At 49.5% G+C, this 22,353-nt stretch overlaps 1 protein-coding gene across 1 annotated transcript in view; it reads right to left on the bottom strand.

Annotated features, from left to right (window-relative positions):
* Positions 1–90: 90 nt before the first annotated feature.
* The window catches only part of invs (inversin), an 82,973-nt gene continuing 60,710 nt past the window's right edge, over positions 91–22,353 (bottom strand). The window contains exons 10-18 of the mRNA XM_088928857.1: positions 19,178–19,333; positions 18,430–18,659; positions 14,019–14,125; positions 12,539–12,748; positions 10,635–10,894; positions 9,657–10,296; positions 5,072–5,283; positions 2,289–2,393; positions 91–1,388 (exon numbers count right to left, since the gene is read on the bottom strand). Of these exons, the coding sequence (XP_088784983.1) occupies positions 1,273–1,388; positions 2,289–2,393; positions 5,072–5,283; positions 9,657–10,296; positions 10,635–10,894; positions 12,539–12,748; positions 14,019–14,125; positions 18,430–18,659; positions 19,178–19,333 (2,036 nt within the window). The 3' untranslated portion in view covers positions 91–1,272. The remainder of the gene's footprint in view (positions 1,389–2,288; positions 2,394–5,071; positions 5,284–9,656; positions 10,297–10,634; positions 10,895–12,538; positions 12,749–14,018; positions 14,126–18,429; positions 18,660–19,177; positions 19,334–22,353) is intronic.

The following is a 22,353-nucleotide window of genomic DNA, read 5'->3' as shown; positions in this document are numbered from 1 at the left end:
TGTGTGTAAAAATATATGCTGTACGGTGAATGATGATACAGGAAAAACATCAATGCTATATAATAAGAAAACACTTCGTAACACAATCCAGCTTTTGAATTTTCAGTATTTATCTTCATGAAGAAAATGCTGAACAAGCATTTCAATTTGACCACTTTCCTAGTGTGCTCATGGTGTATTACTAAATGTAGGCACGGTTCAACTCTTATAAGCTTATAACTCTGTTCTGTAAGTATATAAAATACCATTAACTTGACCTTTGTCATACAATAGACTGATAGTAAAAATAATATATGAAGCACGTAAGCATTCCTCTCACTGTGTATATTACAAGAGTCTGTACCTTCAATTTAATCTACATTAGCCAACAGCAGATTTATTTTGTGGTGAATGAGCCGACTCAAAGCCTCAGCTGCTTAAAATGCTTAGCTCTTCAAAAGGAAATACCAGCAGCTGTGTTGCCGAGCTCCACCCGGCCCTGCAGGTGTGACTGCGCTATGACCTGGTGCTGACAGATGCCTGCTGGGGGAAAGGTTATCGCTTGTGCAGTGAAGATGTGAATTTTAACGCAGGTTGGGCGCTGCGTCACGGTGGCGCGAAGTGTCTCTGGCGGGACGCTGGGCTCCTCTTGCCGACTCTGCACAGCGGAGAGCAGACAGCTAGTCCTCCGAAATGCTGGCCGGCGTTATCTGTGTTTTACCTGGTGTCTAGTTGTGCAAGTTAAACGTTCTCAATCAGTCTTCCTCACGCTAACACAAGGAGAAAGGTATGTCCTAGTTAAGATTTTGGTTTATACTCATGATGGTTTGTGCAAATGGCTTTTTGGCACAAAAACACCTTATGTATTTACATAGGTGCTAAGCATTTTACATGTATTTTTCCCTACCCTAGGATTAACTAACCTGCATCTCAAGCCCCCTTAAAGCCAAAGAATACTTAAGGGACAAATTAAGGTATTTTGTGCTCCTGCATACTGAGCTTGACCAATGTGGCTAGAGTTTGTGCAGGGATGGACGAACGAAAGACTATACCCACTGATCTCAGGTCGACAAATGTGCTTTCTTGGAAATTCCAATGTCCTTGGAGTTTAGTTTTGGTTACGGTCCTTGTGGCAGTTCTGCCTGCTGTGTGAGTCTTGCTGCTGCTGGGGCTCATTCTCTGTCCACTGCTCTGAGAGCCTGGTCTGTGAAAGAAGGCCATGTGTGTAGCCAGTCCGCTGGTGCGCTGTGTATCCCTGAAGTCCCGATGGACAGCCGAGCATCTCCTTCTGTCTCACTCCTTCTCCCTGGTTTTGCTGCTCCGAGTAGCGGTGTGAGGCCTCATGTGGTAGGAGAACTGCTTGGCCTGGCCCATGCTCTCCAACAGGTGCACGCACCCCACACTGCTCACTGTGTGAAAAACACACACAGAACATGTTACCACAGAGCTGGACTTGGCTGTTACACCTCTTCTCTGTTCTTATTCTATCTATTTTTATATATCTTTATTATCATATACACTGTATAGTTTAATCTCTGCTGTATAGTTTAATCTCAGTTTAATTACCCATTATCTCAATTTTTGACCTATAACTTCATCTCCTTCTGTACTTTGTGTACAGCGAGAAGCAGTCTACAGCTTTAGGACACCACACACACCTACTGGCAGGGCCAATTCTGACAGAGCGCTGCACAATTCCAGTCCTGAAGAGGAATCATGCTCCAGCAGACTCTGTACTGGAGGCTTCTTTGACTTAGCAGCTGCACCCAACTGGTTCAGTTAAGGAAATAGTTTCAGCTTGACATATTTAAGACTTCTCATTAAAAGCAAACTGTATCCATTAACCTCAAAGCCTGAAATTCTGCAGTCCTGCTTCAGAGTAATGCCCCTATCTACTCTAAATCTTTATATAAAACTGACAGTTAATTGCAGACAAGATCTTACCACAGGGCACATGCAGGTGTGATGCAAGGTTCACTGCTTAGTACAGGAGATCCCGAGTTGGAGATCACACATCGGCTGGTTTACATTCAAGCTTGAGCTTAATTACTTAATTGCAGTCTTAATTGAACTAATAAGTTGCTTGTTTAGAGTATTTGGAAGTTGTTTTTCTATATAAAAGTTTGAAACTTTATGTTGCTTATGAAATGCAACAGTTGCATGGCAGCATCCGAGCATTAAAGGCTAAAAGCAGTCAAACTGAACTGTTATTAATTCAGTGAAGGGTTCATGTGTGTAATGTGTGTAACGCAGACCTCAGCTGGTGTGTGCACCTCCAGGATCACGGCTGGGAAGACTGTCATACTCACAGCGAGGCGGCGCGTTAAGGGACAGGTCGAGCAAGATCTGGGAGTGGCTGCGAGAGCTCAGCACCGCACTTCTGCTTAAGCGCTCCCTCCTGGCCTGGGATCCCCCTGTGCACAAAACCAGCAGGAGAAACACGGCTGTAACCTGGAGTGAACACGTGAGACAAACATGGCACAGTGATGGCGGACTGAACCTCGGGCCAAACCTACCGTACATGTACACCTCCCCATCACTGGGTCTGCAGGCGCAGCAGTGACATCACCCCTGCTGTACAACACTCTGAGGCCCAGTACGCCACTCTGAGGCCCAGTACCCCACTCTGAGGCTCAGTACGCCACTCTGAGGCCCAGAAGACCACTCTGAGGCTCAGTACGCCACTCTGAGGCCCAGAAGACCACTCTGAGGCTCAGTACGCCACTCTGAGGCCCAGTAGACCACTCTGAGGGTCAGTACAACACTCTGAGGCCCAGTAGACCACTCTGAGGATCAGTGCAACACTCTGAGACTCAGTATGCCACTCTGAGGCCCAGTAGACCACTCTGAGGCCCAGTAGACCACTCTGAGGCCCAGTACGCCACTCTGAGGATCAGTGCAACACTCTGAGGATCAGTACAACATTCTGAGAGTCAGAACGCCACTCTGAAGCTCAATAAGCCAGAACAGGTTAAAAGTTATACAACGCCTTTATTAATATTAATGCAATATTACTTAAAACACAGGGAACTCATACTTTAAAGAGAACCAGGACTGGCAGCACTTCCTAAATAAATTATGTTTACATACTCTGATTAAGTTGTAGAACAGCTGTAGTGCAATAGTTTGTAAGATTTTACCAACATTGCTTTAACACACTATTTCTTTATATGAGAGTCTTTTAGCCCAAGTCCAATGCACCACATATCCTGTCGAAGGGAACAAATAAGATTTCTCATTTGTGGTGCTAACTACAGCACCATAAAACTCTTAAGTGGCTTGTGATCACAGAAATCGTACAGGAGCATATTTCATGAGGGTAGAAATACGTACCTTTATTAAAATACGTCTTTAAATACGTCTTTATTAAAACAAGGTGAGCCTGAGGATAATTATCCTGTAAACCTGACAGTCTCAAACGTCCGATGCAGCCCTTCTGGGCAGGCGCTGGGTCGTCTTGTGAGTGGAGGTTTAGCGCAGTTTGGAGCTGCAGACAGCGCCCTGACATTCCCGCTGACAGCGCTGAACTTTTCACACAGGCCAGGCCTGTCAGCGCGGGCCGGGGGTGGGGGGGCGGGGGAGCTCGGCGTGGGGCAGCCGCCCGGCTCTGAAGGCAGCCTCTGTCTGCGAGAGCTGGCAGCCGGCCCCCCGTCCTCTCCCTTCATCACCTGCTCATGTCTGCTAAAGGCCAGGCCGTCTCTGCGCCGCGACCGAAACCCGCCGCTCTCTCGGCTGTTGTTGCGGCGGCGGGAGTGGCGTTGGGGACCCAGGCACCGCGGGGCGCCGTCTGATGTGTTCAGGGCGAGGGGGCGCGGCCTGGCACAATCTTACAGAGCCCCCTGCTGGCCCCGCACTCCGGGAGACACATGATCTTGAGCACTTCGCTGAGGACTATAGTGCCTGCTAGGACAAGCGGCCATTTTCTGGTTTGCAATTCCAGAATTAACATTTATTTGGACGTTTGTGATGATAATATGCAGTCTAGGGACTGAGGGAATCCTGTGCTAAAAGGCGAGGTGCATGAATACACAAAACTGACGACAGCTTCATAAAACGGGGTATCCCATATAAATGTTTTACTCAGTCAGTAACGTCTCCATGACTGTGTGTCACAATGGAGGCCCGGTTGCTGTCCGGCAGGACTGCGTACTGTAAGTGGAGCTGGCTCTGACTTGCAGGCCAGTCCTGTGTTATCTCCTAACTGGGATCTCTTTTTTTCAGGTAAGCTTTTAAAATATCCCTAAAGCAGCCATATCACCCTGCAACTCACAACTGGCAGCCCAATGAAGCTCAGCAGGTGTGAACCTGGTCAGTACCTGGATGGGAGACCTCCTGGGAAAGCTAAGGTTGCTGCTGGAAGAGGTGTTAGTGGGACCAGCAGGGGGTGTCCTAATGTCCCAGTATAGGGACGGGGATTCTATACTGTAAAAAGGCGCTGTCCTTCAGATGAGATGTAAAACCGAGGTACTAACTCTGTGTGGTCATTAAAAGTCCCAGGGCTTTTCTTGAAAAGAGTAAGGGTGTTACCCCAGCATCCTGGCCAAATTTCCCATTGGCCCTTACCAATCATGGCCTCCTAATAATCCCTATCTATGAACTGGCTTCATCATTCTGTTCCCTTCCCCACTGAGAGCCGGTGTGTGGTGAGTGTACTGGTGCACTGTAGGTGCCGTCGTATTATCCAGGTGGGGCTGCACACTGGTGGTGATGGAGGGGAGTCCCCATTACCTGTACAGTGCTTTGAGTGGAGTGTCCAGAAAAGCGCTATATAAGTGTTAGCTATTATTATTAATTATTATTAATCAAAGCCGTGTCTCATGCCAGGTCAGACCTGCTTTCCTCAGTGCAGATCGAAAACCGGATCCTGTTCCCTCCTTACTGACTTCCCAGATAAAAGCATGACAGGATCAATAAGCTAGAATCAAATTAGCAGGCTAAAAGGCCGTCTCCCATTCAAATAATAACCTAGGAGATGTTAAATGAGAAGCAAAAGTCCCTCCAGCTGTTGCACTCCATTGTTAGTTGCTTTGGAGGTATTGAAGATGACCTTCACACACTAGCTAGCTGCCGGCTGTGGGGTTTTGTCTCTTACCGTAGATACTCTGCAGGACGGAGCTCTTCCTCCCGCCGGCCCGGGTGGGCTGGGCTCTGGAGGTGGGCGTGGTCTTGGGCGCCGTGTGGGCGGGGCCGGAGTACAGCGATTTGCCCCACAGCAGCTGGATGAGCAAGGCCGCGGCCTCCGCCGGCGCTGCTCCCACCGGGCCCCCACGCATCGCTGCCCTCAGCTGAGTCCGCACGTGGAATCTGAGGCGCACGCAGTCACAGCCAGCCACAAAGAGAGAGAGACAGAGACAGACACAGGGTGAACACAGCTGGAGGGGGAGGGCATCAGTATCCTTACAGACTGTGCTGCAGTAGCCTCTGGCTGCTCTGATGGAAACGCGTGGCACACTGTAAAAACTCCTGCAGATTTCTGTTCATACAGCTAAATAACGAGTACAATTTTGATCACCACATTCTAAAAACCATTGCTGTTCTGGTATCCATCCAGAGAAGAGCAGCCAGAAATATTCTGGGGCTTTAAGTAGGAACTACAGCACTATTTTTATATTTCGGGGTTAGAATCAGCATTGATGAGTGCATCTCAAACCACAATAAAAGTCAAATGTACACAGTAATGTGTAAACCCTCCAATTTACACCACAAAATAGATTAAATTTCCAGGTATGTGCAGCGCCGTATTCTGCGATTCAGGTCAAGGCAAGAAAACATCCGGTGATTTAAAAAAGCCCAATGACATTGTAAACAAGCAGGCTCGTGACTACATCTCGTTTAATCCAACAGAAATACTGTCCTCGACTTTGAGACACTTTTTCCAACAAGTACTACTTTCTTGTAAACTCTGCATGCAGATCACGTTGGAATTCTGAGGTGAAATGTCTGCTGCATAACCTGTACTTATTCGCGCATACACTCATGCAAACTCTCACTCTTTCCTGTGACGAGACCATGGATCTGTGACAACAAGCCCACTTACGTTTTTTTCACAAAGTTCCCACTTTGAAGCTGAATTCAAAATTAGTCATTTTTCTCTCCACAGTCAATGAATATATACCTTATACAGTCTATAAGGTCAATGAATTGAGTTACCAAGATTTAAAAACCAGTATGAGAAATGAGGACTTCCCTTTAAGGGAATGCCCTACACTCAGGACATTCTGAAGGAACTGAACCTTTTTAGTCTTGAAAAGAGAAGATTACGAGAGGACCTCATGTATTCAAAATCCTTAAAGACATCCCAGCAGATTTCTTCCAAATGAACCATGAAACATGAACCAGAGGTCACTGCATGAAAGTGCATTTAAGACCGAGAACAGGAAGCACTTCTTTACTTTGTTGTGGTTGTGGGAGTGTGGAACAAGTTACCCAGCCTTGTTGTTGAAGCTGATACCCTGGTTTCTTTCAAGAAACAGCTAGATGAGATCCCTGAATCAATTAACTACCAAATGGGCTAGATGGCCTGCATGTTCTCTCGTTCGTAAACTTTCTTATGTTCTTAAGTGCATACATGTCATACAAAAACAAGTCTGTATGCAGGAATGAATGTTACCAGACTACATTTATAAAAAGACAGTGACAGCATTTCTGTTAAAGTGCTGTAAAATGCTGAGGCCGAGTGCCATACAATGTTGTAAAAAAAGAAGACATTTCAGTTCCGTGAAGGAACACCAGAAATCACAGATACATTTGGCATCAACAAAAGCCTTGTGCAAACAATTACCGTGCCTTGCACGCTGCAGGGCCCAACAGTGAACTTTTAGCCTCTCGTTAAAAGTAAATGCTTCTTTGAATTAAAACCCCGTTTTCTTCCAGCTCCTTAGGTGTTGAAGTGTAAGTAGGCGTCTGGTCACAGAGAATGAAGGTGGCAAGGGCAGGGTAGGATCATGGCGCACATGGGCACCACATGTCCCCAAGCCACAAGAGAGGCTATTTTCAAGGCCTGTTACTGAAAGCTTTCTGCGCTTTGGTGAGATCTGTAAGAAGATCACTGTCAGAAGACAAGTGCGACAGACTCAGAGGGGAAGGTGGATGGAGCCGAGCACAACAAGACAGTGGCAAATCGAGAGGAATGATGAAACAAAATGATTTTCGATGGGGGGAAAACACAGTCTCCCCTGATCGGCCCTTGTCACTTATTTGGCTCCTCAACAAGAAGACTATGGGACAACCATGGTCTGACCATCGCTCCAGGGTAAAAAGCTGCAGTTCCACAGCAACGCGTTGATCCGAATTCCCATTGGTTTTGCCACAACATGCCCACGCACGGGGTATTCACATCAACCTTCTGGGATCTGGACCAACTGGATGTACAAGCCTCAGCCACCAGATACGAACATGTTTGTGTATATGCACTATCTTGTTATTATGTGATGGCCAGTTCTCACAGTGTGTACGCCAGCCATTTCTGCACAGCAGCATCAACGTTAATGCCACTTGGCCGGATCAAGAGTTTTTCTGAGATTCCGATCAGCTCAGAGCACCGAGACTCAGAGGAGGTGGAGACGAGAGAAATCCTGACGTATGAGCAAACAAAATGATTTCGGATGGGAAAAACACAGCCTCCTCTGATCGGCTCTTGTCACTTATTTAGCTCCTCTGATCCACTCATCCTAATTCCCATTCATCCAGCTTTTCCACAACTCTCCCACAGCTGGGGTATTCATGTCAACCTCCTGCCTGAGAATCGGCATCAGGGCCTTACAGGATATACAAGTCCACGCCACAAGATAAGTACACATGTACTGTATGTGTTCACCAAACAAGCACGATGGGCCTCCATTTGTATACAAATTATTATATGTTACTGTGTGATCACCAGTGCCATATTTGGGGTTTTGTTGTGATCAAACCCTGCTCAGTAGTGGCGACATTCACACAACTGCATTGGATCAAGGGTTTTTTCTCAGATCACGATCAAATGCCAATGGAATGGATCCTGGGAGCGCTTGCAGGATCAGCCTCTGAAATAACATGGTGGAGCAGAGGCCTCTGCTGTTTTGGGCTGCAGCATCAGAGGATCGGGTAAGTGGTTGAACCACTTTTCCTCTTCTATGTTGCGTTCTTCTGCGGCATGACGTATCATGTGATCATCTGAGCCTCGGATGTCTGCGCTAACTGCGCCAGCAGAGCCCCCAGGTGGAGTCAAAGTGGGTCTGACTGGAGTGACAGGTTAACGCGACACCGCTGGTGAGGACCGCAGGTTCCCAACCATTTAACCTTGACAGAAAATGGCAGTGTAAATTACCCCTGCTTCAGGGCTGCTCATATTTTAACAACCACCCTCAGCCTTTAAGACCAGTCACTGCTGTCTTCTGCATCATCCCCCCTCGCCAGAGCGCGCTTGCCCAAGTCGTCCCTATCGATCACCGAGCCCGTCATTAAAAAGCCATAGACAGCACTCCCAGCTGCAGCCCATGCTGAGCGCCAGGCCTCTCTCTCTGTAACTGCAGTCAAATGGCTTATCGATCCCCTCCCCCACAGCTGTGATGTGAGGCCTCATTTGTGTTCATGTGCTGCACACTGGACACAAAGGCCTGCTGGTTAAGACTGGGGAAGGCAGGCTTGCCCTCGCTCTGCGGCACGGTCTTCGTCGTCAACTGGGGAGGTGTAGACAGCAGAGCTGAACACTGGGATTACTAGGGGGGCATTAAAAATGATCAACAGGAGAGGAGCCTATGGGGTCTTTTTCCAAGGGACACCTGCTATTTTAGTTAAAAACAGTTTTGCATTCAATCGTTGGATGAGCCAACGGCTTGCTTCCTGTCCTGCCAGGTGGAACAGTACTAGTTAATCAACACAGACTCTCACTGCTGAGCCTCAGATTTGAGTGGGCACACTTCTTATTAAATGCTGCTTTCTGGAAACCCGGTAATCACCATGCCAAATCACTGACCGCGTAGAGTACAGGATCGTTTATATTAGGAATCTGATCGGAGACTCTTATCTGCGTACTGTGATAACTTTCCCTTACTTTGACTTTTTTTTAATGGATGATTCTCAATCCATCTTTCTCATCGATCGCTTGACTGAATTTGGTCATTTCGGCAGAAAGATAAGTCGTTGCCTCCACTTCTTCAGCAGGGAAGGGACTCAATTATAAAATCTTAAACATTTTTCAAACATTCTTAATCTGAGGGAAAGCTAAAGTGTTAGCTTTCAGCAGGTGGAAAAAATGGAGTAAAGTCCATTGAAGGAACAAGAGTTAAATGAACAATTTAAGAAGAAAAGATTTACATACATAAAGTCCCGTGCATCTTAAATATATAAACATCACAAGCAGCAATGCCAATTGTAAGGTCATTCTGCACTGCCCTACTATGATCCCTGTGAGTGTGTGTCTGTGTGTGTGTGTGCGTGTGTGTGTGCGTGCGTCTGTGTGTATGAGTGTGTCCGTGCGTGTGAGGGTGTGTGTGTGTGAGAGTGTGTCTGTCCTGTGATGTAGTCCTAGTGCCCATTGCTTGCTGGGATAGGCCCTGGCTCCCCTGCTGCTCTGAACTGGATGAAGCGGTTAGGAACTGGGTGGATGTTTTTCTTTCAGCTGGGCGGTAGTCGCTTGCTAGTGTTTGCGTCCGAGGACTCGCGCGGGTCAGTAATGGCGGCGCGCGCAGATCCCTCACCTCCTCCAGGCTTCCTGGATGGTGCTGGCCGCCCGGTTCTTTCTCCTGAACAGGTCCTTGCGGCTCCTCTCCCTCTCCACCACCTGCAGCCGCAGCTCCAGGGGTACCAGCTCCACGCTGCCGCTGGTCCAGGGTCCCGCGGGGGCTTTCAGGAGCGGGGCGGGGAGGGGCCGGTCGGGCCGGGGGGCCGAGCAGGGAGGAGGGTGGCTCTGGCTCCGGGGGTGGCGGGGTGCCAGTGGAGGTAGCTGCGTGTTCTGGGGGGTGGTGTGGGTGACGGGGGCGGCCAGTTTGGGGGTTGGCACCGCCGTGTGGGTGCCAGGCTTGGCACTACCTGGCCTGCTGGAGCCTGCTGGGGAGTGACGCTCGCTGTTTAGACTCTTCCCTTCTGGTTTAGAAGCACCCCTGGTAGTTTTTGGGGGGGTTCCTGTCTGGCGCGCTGGTCTTGAGTGGGCCTCCTCTTCACCCCTGTCCACAGATCCCTTCCTACAGGAAGCAGGAGACTTCTTCGAGGGGCCAGGAGAGCAGGGAGTGTCCTTCTCAGGGGGGGCTAGGGCCGCAGGTTTGGGGGGCAGGACGGGCACAGCTCGAACGTCAGCAGCCCTCCCCCTCTGCTCGCTCTTGGCAGATCTGCTCCTGCGCTCTGATTGGACAAAGGAACACCATGAGAAAGGGGGGTCATCTTCTGAGGGATGGAAAGAAAGAAAAGGAGGAAATAAAGAGAAAGGGATACGTAGGGGATAAACAAACGTACAGGAATGGAGCATGACACAGAGAGAGAGAGCAGTGAGAGAGCTTTAGAAAAGAGTGGTACAGCTATGGTCCTTCAGGAATGCTCAAGGCCTAAGGAGTGATTCAGTAACAGAAGTAATTATACATTACCCACTTTTTACACTAACACTGGATCATGCTTGATATATGAGTTATCCTGTAACAGACATACAAAGATATGGAACCAAATTCTGTTGTGGATCACAGTACCTCTGTTTCGACAGGGCTCCCCAGCTTTGCCCTTTGTGTTGTGACTGTGCTCTGCCCCGGAGGGTTTCAGAGTGGTGTGGACCCCTGGAGCTCTGATGTCACTGTCCGAAACCGACAGGGACCTGAGTTTCGGTTCCAATCTGTCCACCGGACCCTGCTGCTCCTCCTCTTGACCCTGCTGCCGAGCCCCCTGGCTTGGTATCCCCGCCTCCAGACCTTGCTGCTCCGCCTCCCGGCGTCTCTGCTCCTCCTCCCGCTTCCTGTCAGCGAAGACAACAGCACGCTGGGGTCGGCAAATAGGACAGAGGGTACTGGACACTCACCCATGAACCCACGAAGGGCACACCCCATCAACATCACGAATAACAAATGCTGCCCTACCCGGTTTGACGAAAACACAATTATGGAACAAGTTATAGCTTTAAACGCTTGATCCTAAAACATAATTTTCGAAGGAACAAAGTTTTCCACTGGCTTTTGCAGTCATGATACACGAAGCAGGTGATCTAACTTTCCTTCAAGACGGTGCAAAGCTGGTGTGTGAAGGAGTTAAGATCTCAGTTCAGTGGGGGTTTTTTTGTGCTGATTTCTATTTCCCCACTGAGACACTCCCAGGGCTGTCAGACAGGCAGGTACACAATAGACTGTTCCCTTGATCTGCTATCATCCCTGCTCTGACAGACTACCTGCCCCCCTCCGCCCCCCCCCCCCCCAATTCGTCTCCTACTCCCTGACAGCTGGTAAATGTCATATCACACCACGGCGCGATGTTGTCCAATTAGCGCTTGGCAGCACGTGGCCCCGGCTGCAATCGCCAGAGCATTAGCGCAGAGCGCAGCCAATGACAGGTTAGTAATGTAGCGTGTCATCATCAGTTGCCATGATGGGTGTCAGGAGTGGCTCTGTGTCAGATCGCCGCCGCCTGTCAGAGGAGAGTCTTAACTCCATCTGTCAAGACAACCCCCCTTCCCTGCCCCAGCTGAGCTGAGTGATCGAAACTGGGAGTCTGAACACACGCTAATTGTTCCAGGACTTGGCTGGGCTGTACTCCCTCTCGCTCTCTCTGCCTGTGGTTTTGATAAGAGCAAATCGTTTCAAATAAAACTATTGACACAATACAAATGGATTGTGACTGCCGGCTTCGTAGCCCGTATGGATTTTGCAGCCCGCGCTCCTAGCATACTGATAGAGGAGCACCTTCCAGTTTGCGCTGGTGTTTGATTCCGATGCCAAAAACACAACCTGGCCTACAACGTGCTCGGAATCGGGCTTCATCTTAACGCAGATACTGTACAACCCCTGCGGAACTGAACACGGCCAGGGAACTTTCCTGGTTATGCTGCTTGGAGAACTCATTATTTAAATGCAGACGTGTTGGCAGTGTCACCTGATCAGACTGTGAGAGTTTATTTGTGCGTGGCCACGTCGTTCCTGCGGACCAGTCCCCTGAGCCCCTCTGATAGGTCCTGGGCATCTCAGGCTAGGATTTCAGAAGTCACACCGGCTGCCAGTTTATATTCCAGCTAAAATATTCCAGGACCACCTCTACTGCAGTACGTAATGCAATTAGCTGTTCATGAACTACAGCAGGTGCCTTTCTGCTTCCTCTGACTAGCAGGGTGATTTTCAAAAGGGAATCAAATCTCACTTTCGGGTTTCCTGCATGGTACAGTACGATTAAACACACCAATCGCATTTTTCTGGACTCGTATGACCTTAAAAGAGATTAGGAGGGATGTGATTTGGAGAGAAGTCCAAAGGGAGAAGAGACTTCACAGCTGGAAGAACATGGGAAGGCTGGTGTTGCTCTAACTGGCAGTCGTGAGTGGTGCCCATGCTGAGAAGGGCAGCAGGGGGCAGAGGTGCCCCAGGGTGCCGTGCGGCGGGACAGTGGAGAGACTCACTTGGCCGCGTCCTTGCGCAGCTGCTCGTGCCTCATCAGCAGGTTCTTGCGCTCGCGGAAGGCCTGCCGCACCTTGTAGCCCTTGTAGACGGCCTGGATGGAGGCAGCAGCGATGTCCTGGATGGCGGCGATGGACAGGGCGCCGTGCTCCAGCATGAACTGCGTCACCTCCTGGTGCTCGCCCAGCAGGGCGTAGTCCAGAGGGGTGTACCTGCGCACAGGAAAACAGCTACACACCACACGCTCACTAAGAGGACACACCACACCACGCCCATTGGCACGATCCCCACACCACACGCCCACTGGCACGATCCCCACACCACACGCCCACTGGCACGACCCCTCACCACACGCCCACTGGCACGATCCCCACACCACACGCCCACTGGCACGACCCCTCACCACACGCCCACTGGCACGATCCCCACACCACACGCCCACTGGCACGACCCCTCACCACACACCCACTGGCACGATCCCCACACCACACGCCCACTGGCACGACCCCTCACCACACGCCCACTGGCACGATCCCCACACCACACGCCCACTGGCACGACCCCTCACCACACATCTACTGGCACGACCCCCACACCACACGCCCACTGGGAGGACACACCACACGCCCACTGGCACGATCCCCACACCACACGCCCACTGGCACGACCCCCACACCACACGCCCACTGGGAGGACTTACCACACCACACCCACTGGCATGAACCCCCACACCACACGCCCACTGGCAGGACCCCCACACCATGCCCACTGGCATGACCCCCCCCCCCCACTACACGCCCACTGGCACGACCCCCACACCACATGCCCACTGGGAGGACCCACCACACCACATTCCCATTGGGAGGACCCCCTCACCACACGCCCCACTGGCATTACCCTTCACCACACGTCCTCTAGGAGGACCCCCTCACCACACGTTCACTGTCAGGACCCCTCACCACAAGCCCACTGGCAGGACCCCCACACCACACGCCCACTGGCATGACCCCCACACCACACGCCCACTGGGACGACCCCCACACCACACGCCCACTGGGAGGACCCCCTCACCTCACGCTCACTGTCAGGACCCCCACACCACATGCTCACTGTCAGGACCCCCACACCACACGCCCACTGGCATGACTGGGCATGGAAGCAAACAGTACTCTCTCACAGCCAAGCAAACCCAGATTTAAGCACTGGAATTTCACTATCAACCACATTATCTGCAGTTTTAACACACTCTCACATGGGCCTTTGAGAAACCCCATTTTAGCTTACACTAGGAGCCATTAATGCTTGTGCCTTCCAGAATCATTATAAAGACTATAACAGATGCAAATACAGTTTCATATATCTACATACATAATATTTGCATGTGCACAATAGCTGACTAGCAGTCTGGAGGAGTGAATACATCTACAGATACCTCACTGTACTAACACAGCCAGAGACCTTCAGTAACAGAGCCATACAGACCTCTCCTCATTGTGCTCCATGTGGTTAGGGAAAGCACCGCATCCCAGCAGCAACTTCACGGCATCCAGGTATCCGTTATTACAGGACCAGTGCAGCGCCATCCTCCCCTGCGCACACAGAGCACTTCATACATTCCTCATGCCCTGCAAAATTCCCTCGTGTGCCTGCCCAACCCCGAGGCCCAAATCTGCGATCGCGAAGCAGGGAAGCAGGCGGATTGTGCCGAGAGTTCAAACCATGCAAACATTCTGCGCATCCTGAACCCCCCACATGTGCATTTATTAATGTCCACCCCCTTCTGCAGCAACACATATCAGCACTGGGGTACAGAATATAGCATGTAATTAAATACTGAAGAACAGCCCATTAGTAAATGTTCTCTACCTTCCCTGTGCAATTTAGTACATTTCCCCTGCCTTCCTACATTCATTAGCCTATAGAAGAGTAGAAGAGTTGTTTCAACATGGGTTAACCTACATCTCCATAAATCAAACAGGATGAACTGGACAGTCTGTAAAGAAGGAAGGTCTCTCAGCCTTGGGATTCCCAGAGGTTTCCACTGTGACGTATTGTGAGGGAAGGCTGGAGCTGAGGTGCAGTATCTCACGTCAACGAGAGAGGAGCAAGTGGAAGAGAATATTCTGGGTCTCTCCAGGGGCTGGGCCCGTGTCTTGGGTCAATTTCCGGTTCTGCGTGTTGTTCTGACACAGCGTTTCTCACTCCGGTTCTTCGGACCCCCCATAAACTCCTAAAGTCAAGTCTGTGAGCCAGCCTGTCCTGAATCCTTCATTTGAAAAACCCAGAGCAAGCCATGAGGCATACAAAAAGTGAAAAGGTGCAGACTTATCTAGAGTTCTGGGGTTGTGGTCAGATCATAAGTCCGGACCTCTGTTCTGATGCCAAGATCTGGAGTACCACCCTTTCCTCTGTGTTGTACCCTCCATCACCGCCGTGCTAGATAGCAAGAGTCTCCTCTCTATAGTCCAAGGTGACACCGGGCCTGCAGGGCTCACTGTAGAATGAGCCACGCCCAGTGGGTGCCCCCTGCAGGCTCAGAGCTGTGCCACTTCCGCCAAGGCAACCTCTTCTGGCCCCAGTCTGGTCCACAGCTCACAGGGCATGTGCGGAGCTTTGCTTACCGATGCCTCATTTTCCTTCAGGAGAAACCAGCAGACAATGGCTCCTGTGTTGTGCCGACAGCCCGAGGAGCAGGGCAAGATAGAGACGCTAATGACCACTTGGTGGTCGGAGAGGAAATGAATTCAAGAGAGAGAGGCTGTTTCACATCTGAAACACGGTACCTCCTGCAGTTCACAACTTCTTCGGCCAAACCTCTGGCGTTTTAGAGAAGATTTCCAATGCTTTTTTCCCCCTCTTTCGATGGAACTGCCAAGTGCATACACGCTAGCAGAATGTAAGAAAGTGCAATAAAACTCACCAAATAAAAGTATAACAGTAACAGAACCTGACCTACGAGGGACGTAAGAAAAAGTAGGCTGTCTTTAACTCCGTACTGAAAAGATACTCATTGAAAGATAAACTTGTATTTTTTTGCCCCCAATTAAAGGATATTTAAAATGTATCTATACTGTTGTGTGTAAAAGTGTGTTGGGCTAATGATTTGGAATTACTGATGACTGAAAGTCAGTTGAGAGTTTGTCTCAGGTCTTATTTACTAGTACCAGCGGGTGAAAGCAAACTCAGCATACTACAGTATGCATTACACTGAACTTGAACGTATTTAACCTCTCGCATACTGGACCTGGTGTGCTGATTTCTGTTGGTTTAAGGCCCAGCCTGACTCCTTGCTCAGCTCAGCTAACAAGACCACACTAGAAGACATTGCAAGTCACCGAGACAACAGGCTGGGCCTTAAACCAACAGAAATTGCTTTCTACTTTGTGCAGTGCAGGTACCATATGTATGTCTACCAAAGGCCATGCTAAATTGATTCTTCCTACGGCAGCTTTTCCTGCCATCACTCCCCAGGGCATCCTCTGTGTAATCATCATGCACCCCCCTGACCGGACGGCTAGAGCAGAAAAGGAACAAGGTCTATAGTGTCTGCCCGCACTCTCTCAAGAGGCCGAGCACTGCTCCCTGTTTCACAAAGCACGTCTGCTGAGGGTACAGCGGTCCGCCCATGTGATATCTTCATTGCTTTTTCAACGAGCCTTGAAAGGTTGAAAACAGACTTCAGAGATGGGGAAAAAGATAGGCCTCACATCAGAAGCGTCTCCATTACTTTGCACAAAACAAACACTGTTTCTGAGATGATCTTAATAATATACTGCCCTGACAAAATATTACAGTATGCACCACTGGAGTGACACATCACATGTCTTATCTTATAATTCCTGGGGGATGTACAGTAAAGTAACAGCAAGCCAAGTCTTTATATCAGTGGGCACATATGCTGATATGATAGATATCTGACAAGAGCCATGTGCTTTTTGTGCATTGCTGGAAGGATCATTTACAGGGGTTTTACAGGCCGTGGTGGAGAGATAAAAAAAAAATGTACCCACAGGAATTTAGATTTAGGCCACTAGAAGATGCAAACCAAAAAGGGAGGTGAGAGGTTTTACAAGGGGTTTTCCAAAAATAAGGCAAGTAATAGCTTTCGTGAGAATGCATTCATTCCTAGCTACAGGTACAACCAACAAAAAAGTAAGGGTGCACACCACTTTTCCATACATAATATCGTGATCTGTTTGGGCATTGTGGTTCATCATGATATGAACACAATCTAAAACAGAAGAAACTGGTGTCGATCTCCTGGAGTCCTGCTGCTCAAGTGCTTCCTTATGGGGCCGAAGTGAGGGAAATCATGGTGTTCCTGTTTCTCAAGGTAGGTGGTCCAGATCCTCTCATAGTGACTCTGAAAACACCTCCGGGTTTGGCTGATAGTGTGTGGCCTGGTGCTGTCATGTGGAAGACGATGCCCAGACACAGCACAGCAACCTAGGGTACTTTTAATGAGCTCCTGCAAGCCGTCCAGCCTGTGAAAGTAGTGCGTCGTTTTCACAGTGTGTCACCTTAGCAGAGAAAGGACTCTCCTTGCTGATGGAGTTGTTCTGAGTGGGTTTTTTTTATAGCTGCAGACAACGGATATTTCCAACCACGTGACAGGCTGCTGCACACTAGATTCATCTCCTGTAACGGAGCCCTGCAGGGACTGAGCCCCCTTCTGGAGCAGAGAGAGCCCCAGACGGATGAGGGAACATCAGTGAACTGCTTTGGCACCCCCAGATGCTCACAGGCACCATGCACAGCACCCACATCTGCAGAAGAGGTCTCTCTTGTTGTTACCGAAGACATCTCACTACACCCACATCTGTTTCTGTGATATGACACGGGACCCTGTGGGCTGGCAATATATTTTAGCCCGTGTCATGCCCCTTTCATGTAGAAATCGACTCGCACTGCACACCTCAGTGTCAGACTATGTTTCACTGCCAGGCCAGCCGTTATTAAGCTGGTATTGCAAACAGTCCTCTATAGTGACGCTGTTAATGGATAGACTGGACCGTTGAATGCTCAAAGTGGTTGGATAAATCACATCTCATGCTGTTTAGCACCCATGGAAGATCGAGGCCAGCCCCTGAAGCATTAGGCCTTGTTCAGGCCTAATCGTTCAGCATCGTGGTTGGAGGTTTGCTTTCCAGATGTCAAAGCCACTGAACACAGAGCCTCAGCCACTTGGTTTGTAGTCCCACATCTCCACAGGCAAGTGTGACCAGCCGGTGCAGGGTTTCCTAAACCTTGTCTGCTGTCCTGCAGATTGTAGTTCTCAGACAAGCCTTCTAACTGAACTAATAATTGGCTCAATTTGGATGGTTTAGCAAATTGTCCCAGCTTTCCAATTGCTCCAGATTTACAAAAAAACCTATAAAACCTGCAGGAATGTGGCCCATTATGACTGGGGAGGGTCTTGGTCCCCTGATGAATTCCAATGAATATATTGTATAGCAGGTGGTTGTAGAGGGAATAAAGGTATCGTGCCAGGAATAGAGGTGTCAACTCGATTCCTAGAGGAGTTTAATGTATTCTAGTTTTTCTTCCAATCTGAGACTTCTATTAACCTAATTACATTCTCAGCCAGACACATACAATAAGATACTTAAGGTCTCTTACAGTTGATTACTCAAAACACTTCACTAAAGACAGAGTTACAAAGCCAGCTCACAGCTCAGTTCAAGTATTACGCTTATGCGGTTGATTAGAGAATTAGACCCACGATGTAACGAGCTCGGGCTGGAACAAAGCGCAGAAGACATGAGCCTCTCAAGAGGTCACTCAGCCCTTCCATGGGGTGTGGATGGTAAGGGGGGGGGGGGGGGATAATTCTGGCTGTAAAGCTGGAGGGGGTTTCTCGGGGGGGGAGATGGAGTTGGGAAATGGGGGTTACCTCTTTGTCCTGTATGTTGGGATCGGCCCTGTTCTCCATCAGCACGGCCATGCAGTTGATGTAACCCCCATAGGCGGCGCACTGCAGCGGAGTGCGGCCGGCCAGGTCCTGGACGTTGGGGCTGATGCCATTTTCCATCAGGATCTGACACACCTCCGCATTCCCGCCAAGGGCTGCCCAGTGCAGAGCCGTGTGGCCATCCAGGTCTACCAAATCCACACGAGCGCCCCCTGCGGGCAGAGATAAGATACACACACACCCACAAAGACACAGCTCTCATAGACATTCCCTGCCAACGTCCACACACACACAAAGGCACAATAACTGAAATCACACCAGAAGCCTCTTAAGTTTGCAGCACTTTAGAAGCCAACAGCAAAACTACAATGCTGGCCTTTAATGCTTCTTCTTTAGCGTTGGCAGGGGATGTAGAAAGGCTTGCAAAACTATTCATCGCCTTCCAATGACGTCCCATTTTCCTGAATTACAAATGGAGTTTGTAGCAGCTTTTGCTGGTAATTAACTTCTTTCACCCATAGAAAGTGTTCAGTTTGAGCAGCCCAGTTCCTGATTAAATATATTCACTCTAAAATGCTCAAATGTGTGCGTTTTACTCAGAACTGAAAAAAAGACATCCCTAGAAGGGGGCGAATGCTCCTGCAAGGCCCTGTTCGCTGAAATACTGAAATACCCCAGATCAGACAATGAGGTAAGTGCAGATGTATTGGGGCCCGGCGGAGGGCCGTACCTTGGATGAGGGTGAGGATGACGTCGCGGTGGCCCATCTCGCAGGCGCGGAACAGGGGCGTGTGCTTCATCACGTCCAGGGCGTCCACCAGGGCCCCGCGCTCCAGCAGCAGCCGCGCCGTGCTCACGTGGCCCGAGAGAGCCGCCGCGTGCAGCGCTGCAGAGAGGCGAGCACACGCTGCTGCATGCATGGCAGGGCACCTGCAGCCCAGCGCAGGCACCCTGCTGCACCCTGAGCACTGATGGAGCACATTACTACAGCATCCTCACACACTGAGCACATTACTACAGCATCCTCACACACTGAGCACATTACTACAGTATCCTCACACACTGAGCACACACACACCTGATGGAGCACATTACTACAGTATCTTCACACACTGAGCACACACACACCTGATGGAGCACATTACTACAGTATCCTCACACACTGAGCCACACACACACAACTGATGGAGCACATTACTACAGTATCTTCACACACTGAGCACACGCGCGCACACCTGATGGAGCACATTACTACAGTATCCTCACACACTGAGCCACACACACCTGATGGAGCACATTACTACAGTATCCTCACACACTGAGCACACACACACCTGATGGAGCACATTACTACAGTATCCTCACACACTGAGCCACACACACCTGATGGAGCACATTACTACAGTATCCTCACACACTGAGCACACACACACTGAGCACACACACACCTGATGGAGCATATTACTACAGTATCCTCACACACTGAGCATACACACACCTGATGGAGCACATTACTACAGTATCCTCACACACTGAGCGCACACACACACACCTGATGGAGCACATTACTATAGCACCTCACACACTGAGCACACACACACTGAGCACACACACACCTGATGGAGCATATTACTACAGTATCCTCACACACTGAGCATACACACACCTGATGGAGCACATTACTACAGTATCCTCACACACTGAGCGCACACACACACACACCTGATGGAGCACATTACTATAGCACCTCACACACTGAGCCACACACACTGAGCACAGACACACACCTGATGGAGCATATTACTACAGCATCCTCACACACTGAGCCACACACACACAGGTGATGGAGCATATTACTACAGCATCCTCACACACTGAGCACATTACTACAGTATCCTCACACACTGAGCACACACACACCTGATGGAGCACATTACTACAGTATCTTCACACACTGAGCACACACACACCTGATGGAGCACATTACTACAGTATCCTCACACACTGAGCCACACACACACACCTGATGGAGCACATTACTACAGTATCTTCACACACTGAGCACACGCGCGCACACCTGATGGAGCACATTACTACAGTATCCTCACACACTGAGCCACACACACCTGATGGAGCACATTACTACAGTATCCTCACACACTGAGCACACACACACCTGATGGAGCACATTACTACAGTATCCTCACACACTGAGCCACACACACCTGATGGAGCACATTACTACAGTATCCTCACACACTGAGCACACACACACTGAGCACACACACACCTGATGGAGCATATTACTACAGTATCCTCACACACTGAGCATACACACACCTGATGGAGCACATTACTACAGTATCCTCACACACTGAGCGCACACACACACACACCTGATGGAGCACATTACTATAGCACCTCACACACTGAGCACAGACACACTGAGCACACACACACCTGATGGAGCATATTACTACAGTATCCTCACACACTGAGCCACACACACTGAGCACAGACACACACCTGATGGAGCATATTACTACAGCATCCTCACACACTGAGCCACACACACACAGGTGATGGAGCATATTACTACAGCATCCTCACACACTGAGCCACACACACACAGGTGATGGAGCATATTACTACAGTATCCTCACACACTGAGCACAGACACACCCAATGAAGCACATTACTACAGCATCCTCACACACTGAGCACACACATACTGAGCACATTACTACAGCATCCTCACACACTGAGCACACACATACTGAGCACATTACTACAGCATCCTCACACACTGAGCACACACATACTGAGCACATTACTACAGTATCCTCATACACTGAGCCACAAACACCTGATGGAGCACATTACTACAGTATCCTCACACACTGAGCCACACACACACACCTGATGGAGCACATTACTACAGTATCTTCACACACTGAGCACACGCGCGCACACCTGATGGAGCACATTACTACAGTATCCTCACACACTGAGCCACACACACCTGATGGAGCACATTACTACAGTATCCTCACACACTGAGCACACACACACCTGATGGAGCACATTACTACAGTATCCTCACACACTGAGCACACACACACCTGATGGAGCATATTACTACAGTATCCTCACACACTGAGCATACACACACCTGATGGAGCACATTACTACAGTATCCTCACACACTGAGCGCACACACACACACCTGATGGAGCACATTACTATAGCACCTCACACACTGAGCACACACACACTGAGCACACACACACCTGATGGAGCATATTACTACGGTATCCTCACACACTGAGCCACACACACTGAGCACAGACACACACCTGATGGAGCATATTACTACGGTATCCTCACACACTGAGCCACACACACTGAGCACAGACACACACCTGATGGAGCATATTACTACAGCATCCTCACACACTGAGCCACACACACACAGGTGATGGAGCATATTACTACAGCATCCTCACACACTGAGCCACACACACACAGGTGATGGAGCATATTACTACAGTATCCTCACACACTGAGCACAGACACACCCAATGAAGCACATTACTACAGCATCCTCACACACTGAGCACACACATACTGAGCACATTACTACAGCATCCTCACACACTGAGCACACACATACTGAGCACATTACTACAGCATCCTCACACACTGAGCACACACATACTGAGCACATTACTACAGTATCCTCATACACTGAGCCACAAACACCTGATGGAGCACATTACTACAGTATCCTCACACACTGAGCCACACACACACACCTGATGGAGCACATTACTACAGTATCTTCACACACTGAGCACACGCGCGCACACCTGATGGAGCACATTACTACAGTATCCTCACACACTG

This window comes from Atractosteus spatula, chromosome 12 (genome assembly GCF_055471065.1).
Source record: "Atractosteus spatula isolate fAtrSpa1 chromosome 12, fAtrSpa1.hap1, whole genome shotgun sequence".
Taxonomy (NCBI): Eukaryota; Metazoa; Chordata; class Actinopteri; order Semionotiformes; family Lepisosteidae; genus Atractosteus; species Atractosteus spatula.
Note: the sequence above shows the minus strand (reverse complement) of the source record. Positions and strands in the feature narration are given on the sequence as shown.